The sequence below is a fragment of the Olea europaea genome, unplaced genomic scaffold (genome assembly GCF_002742605.1).
Source record: "Olea europaea var. sylvestris unplaced genomic scaffold, O_europaea_v1 scaffold126, whole genome shotgun sequence".
In the NCBI taxonomy this organism is placed as follows: Eukaryota; Viridiplantae; Streptophyta; class Magnoliopsida; order Lamiales; family Oleaceae; genus Olea; species Olea europaea.
Genome location: NW_019230046.1, coordinates 333,740 through 338,045, shown reverse-complemented (window position 1 = coordinate 338,045; position 4,306 = coordinate 333,740). Strand labels below are relative to the sequence as shown.

The following is a 4,306-nucleotide window of genomic DNA, read 5'->3' as shown; positions in this document are numbered from 1 at the left end:
CCCCCCCCCAACCCACCAAAATGCCTTTATATAGCATGGAAACTAGAGCAAACTAGGTTGATCCAGGGTTGAAAGATAAGCGAACAGTATGGTTAGGCTTCACACATTCTAGCAGAGAAATCAGTTAATATCCCAAGGATATGCCTTGAATCCATCAGAAGATGTCCACACTGACTTAAACTTCATCTGTCTGGGAGCTATTATAAGATGGTGCACACTTACCCACATCACTTGTCGTAACATCGGAACTTGGAAAAGAAGAAAATATATTTCAACATGCTTCAGACAATGATAAAATAGATTTTTCTAGTAATAACATTCAGAAAACTTGAATGGACAATGTGAAAGTTGATGGACTGACAAGCTCAATTAGGATGATTTAAAAATATGCTCGAGCTTCAACTGCCAGTACTGTAAAAATTCTTGAAAGTCAATCAATACAGGTTTCTAAATTCGACACTTGATCGGCTGCCGAGTAAATTTATACTCGTTTGCATAAATGAAACAGAGATGTAATGATGGAATTTGATGTTGATCAACAGTTGACTAGAATACTTACAACATAGCCATCGGGAGTCCAACTGATGATATCCCATTTAATTGTGATATTTCCATTAGGATCAAGCGGGTCATAGGCTACTGTAGAAAAAGACCAAAAAAGGAAGACCGCAATCAAATCATATGTTTGAATTAACGAAAAATTTATTAAATCTATTTCCTCCATGGATTATAAACTGATAGTGATGGAGTGGACAACAAACACGATTTCAATTTGTTTTTTGTCTATAATAATATTGATTGATGTCCAGTGTAGCCTTCCAAATTGGTAGACAGTAGTCAGCAACACTATACCAGACGACTGATAAGAATTTAACCTTTTTTTTCTGTCGATGATGTCCAGTACTATCAAGTTTAGCATAAAGTCACCATAAATATACCTTCTAAGTTCTAACTACGACCAACCCCAAACATAAAGAAAAGTATAGGTAGCATTTACAACGGATTAAATCTGGAGACCAATGACAAAGTAAAACTTATGTAGCTCATACAGATTCATTTTTTTCAATGAGATTCTCGGATATGAAATAAGAACAATCAAGAATTAATTTTGTTAACTTTTTTCTCAAAAGGAAAATAAGCTACTTCAATTTTCTTTAGCAAAAAGCAGATTATACTCAAGCTGCTTAGCGTAGATAAGTTCAATCAAACCCATCCCACACAACACCTATGAATTGATTAGAAGTTCAAATTGTAATGCGAGTCAAACATGCATTTAGATTACTAAAATAAAACCAGTAAAAGTATGCATCAAATCTCCCAAAGATCTGAACTTGTTGATAATTAGATTAAGCCCATTTCCTCTAAAATTGATTAAATCTCGACAATTAATTAAAACCCTCAAAACAATTAAATTGGTTGGCAAGAAAAGTATCCAAAATCAAGAAAATTCATAAGGAAAAAAGTATATACACACACCTGATGTATTGAAGCTGAAGCAAGAAAGCAAGAAAAACAGCAAAATGATGGGAGTTGGAATTTGGCTTAAAGATCTGAAACAGAGCTCCATTTCGTCAATTTGCAGATTTACCCACTTCTCTCTAGATCTGCAGCTCAAATGTAGGGAGAGAAAGCGGTGGCAAGCCTTTTTATGAAGGCCTAACTGGACTTTCAAATGGTCTTTAACGAGTAACGTAACTGCCCTCACTGTAAGATTCTTGAGACTTGAATAATGTATTATTTTTTCCGGGCCCGCGATTAAAATAATTCTGAGCCTCACTCTTTATACGTGCGAGGCTGTCAAAATTGATGTATATAATGCTGTACACGTAACATCACCTTCTTGTTTTGAACAAATTACTCAGTTTTGAGGGTAATTAGCACTGAATATTATGAGATGAAAGTGACAGTCCAGCTAACACTACGTAAAAACAGAGAGAAAAACACACTCCCGTGACGCGTTTTTGTTGTAAGTTGAAATATTCTTTTTCTTAAGACAATTTTGTGTAAAATTATTTTTAAAATCGATTTGTTAAGAAATAGTGTTCATTGTATTTATATATTTGAAAGACGTATCTCAAAATCGACCTCCCAACTGAAGGATTTTGTGTAAATAAATAATCTTCTATTAAATATAGTTTTCGATCAAAATAAATAAATACAAACCGTTGCCGACAATAGGTAGAAAAAGACAGAATGGCTTGATTAATTGATTTTCTTTTCGGAAAATTACTCCAATGGTCCTTGACCTATTAGTCTAGTAGTAAATTAGTATCTATCTTTTGAAATATAGAAAGTTAATCCTCAATTTATTATCATTGTTGCATAATCAATCTCTATGGCTGGGTACTGACCAGGTTAGGCCATCAAAATAAGAAGAGCCTTCCGAATAAAATCAACACAAAGATGTCTTTTTATTTTTTTTCCTATTTCTTTTTTTCATTTATAGGCTCATTCGAGCCTAAACATGTGTTGAATGATTAAGTTTTTCTTGTCTACTTCATTTAGGGCCTGTTTAGTAGGCTTCATTTTCCATGAAAAATGGAACTATTTTCCACCCAACTCCTCACGAAATCCCTTTTTCCAGGTTTTTAAGATATTGGGTTTCCTTTGATTTTGGTGGGAATTTGGTTTTTCGGGTATTTTTTATTTTTTACAATGGAAACAAATTTTATCCATAATTGTAACTAATTCTATCATTTTAATTGACAATTTATAGAAAATAAAGTCAAACGAATATCAAAAGATCCCAAACTTGAAAAAATATATCAATCAAACATATTTAATTAACAATTTTCAGTAAAACAAGTTCTAAACAATTCAATTATCTGAAATTCGTTTTCTTTCCACCAATATTTCATTCTTGCAATCAAATGGACCCTTAATAAAATAGTTTTACTTCACAACTTGGATTTTTATTTAGAAATTTTAACCATGACGTACTTTTATGAGAATCACATGTTCTATTTCTTAAAATTTATTTTTTATAAAATTCATTTTCAACCACATATTTTATAGGATGCACAACTTTTATTAACCTTTTAACCAAACATTTTATAAAATTTCCTAAAATTTACTCAAAATCAGATTTTATGTTAAACCAAACAAGGGACTAAAATTTCACTTGGTTTGACTCCGAACTACTTGCAATAGTACCAATTGAGCACCTGCTCACGCCTTTTATTGAGGCTTCATCTTTGCCAATAGGCAGGATCTGATCCTTTAGGTAGGCTATGATTGATTGCATTCATGTGGGGGTTCCTTCGACCCACATCACATGGAGATCTGTACTATTTCTGTCATTAAAAACATTTAAGTGCAACTATAATGTAACATTGGGTTCCAACTTGCTCCTTTCGAGAGCTAAAAACCAACTTTCTATTGAGGGAATAGATTAGTGCAAAAACTTTCTTTTCTTTTTAATTTTATTTAGCCCCCTTTCTGTCTCCCTTCTTAAAGAGTTCTCGTGGAAAAACAAGTTTTGAAATAACGATTTCATTTTTTCAGAAGAATATGATTAAAAAGTAGAAAAAAATGGGATTTACATGTGTAAAATATTTTATTGTGTAAAATATGTGGTTGAAAATAAATTTATGAGAAGAAAAAATAATAATTGTTAAAGAATCGTTGGTTCTGTCGGTGCAAAGAATTTCCACACATGGGACAAAATAGCAATCGTTTTGGTGTGGGAGTGGGACCCACTATTTGTTAGGGTCTCTTTTTTTTTTTTTTTTTTTTAAATTTTTTTTAAGGATGTTGAAATTCCAAGTTTAGGAACACCCTGCTTTCTTAGTAGTATATTTCATTTGAAACATATGGAGGAAAAGAAACTAAACAATAACATCGCAGACATTATATCAACCAACCTTAATATGGCATCCACATAACATGGTCGAAAATGAGAAAGAAGAACTACAAAATTTAAAGAATGTACGATAAAAAAAGCTTCGATTTCATCCCAAGATTCAAAAGCCTGGATTGGAATGAACCAATGACAAATGCAATTCGTCTGGAATCAATGGTTGATCAAGTAAAAAATCTCAGTGAAGCGTCAATCCTTGCACTGCTTGTGTGGCATCTTCAGTAAAAAAACCCACACACACACACACATTCGCACAGATACAGATTTAATACAATATTAACAATTATTACCTTTTAATAATTGTTAATTAATTTTTGGCTCTGTCGGTGGAGTGGAATTCCATATATGGGACAAAATAGCATTCGTTTAGTGTGGGACCCACTATTGCTTTGGGTCTTCCTCTTCTTCTTCTTCTTCTTTTTTTTTTTTTTTTTTTTTTAATTTTTT

The 4,306-nt window shown here is 32.4% G+C and overlaps 1 protein-coding gene across 2 annotated transcripts in view; it reads right to left on the bottom strand.

Moving 5' to 3' along the window:
• Positions 1 to 1,745, bottom strand: part of LOC111374567 (protein COBRA-like) — a 4,913-nt gene extending 3,168 nt beyond the window's left edge. Inside the window, exons 1-2 of one of the 2 annotated variants that reach the window (XM_022997250.1) lie at positions 1,477 to 1,745; positions 560 to 639 (exon numbers count right to left, since the gene is read on the bottom strand). In XM_022997250.1, coding sequence (XP_022853018.1) covers positions 560 to 639; positions 1,477 to 1,567 — 171 coding nt within the window. In that variant the 5' untranslated portion in view covers positions 1,568 to 1,745. The remainder of the gene's footprint in view (positions 1 to 559; positions 640 to 1,476) is intronic. The other variant, XM_022997251.1, reaches the window with a different exon arrangement.
• Positions 1,746 to 4,306: the final 2,561 nt, after the last annotated feature.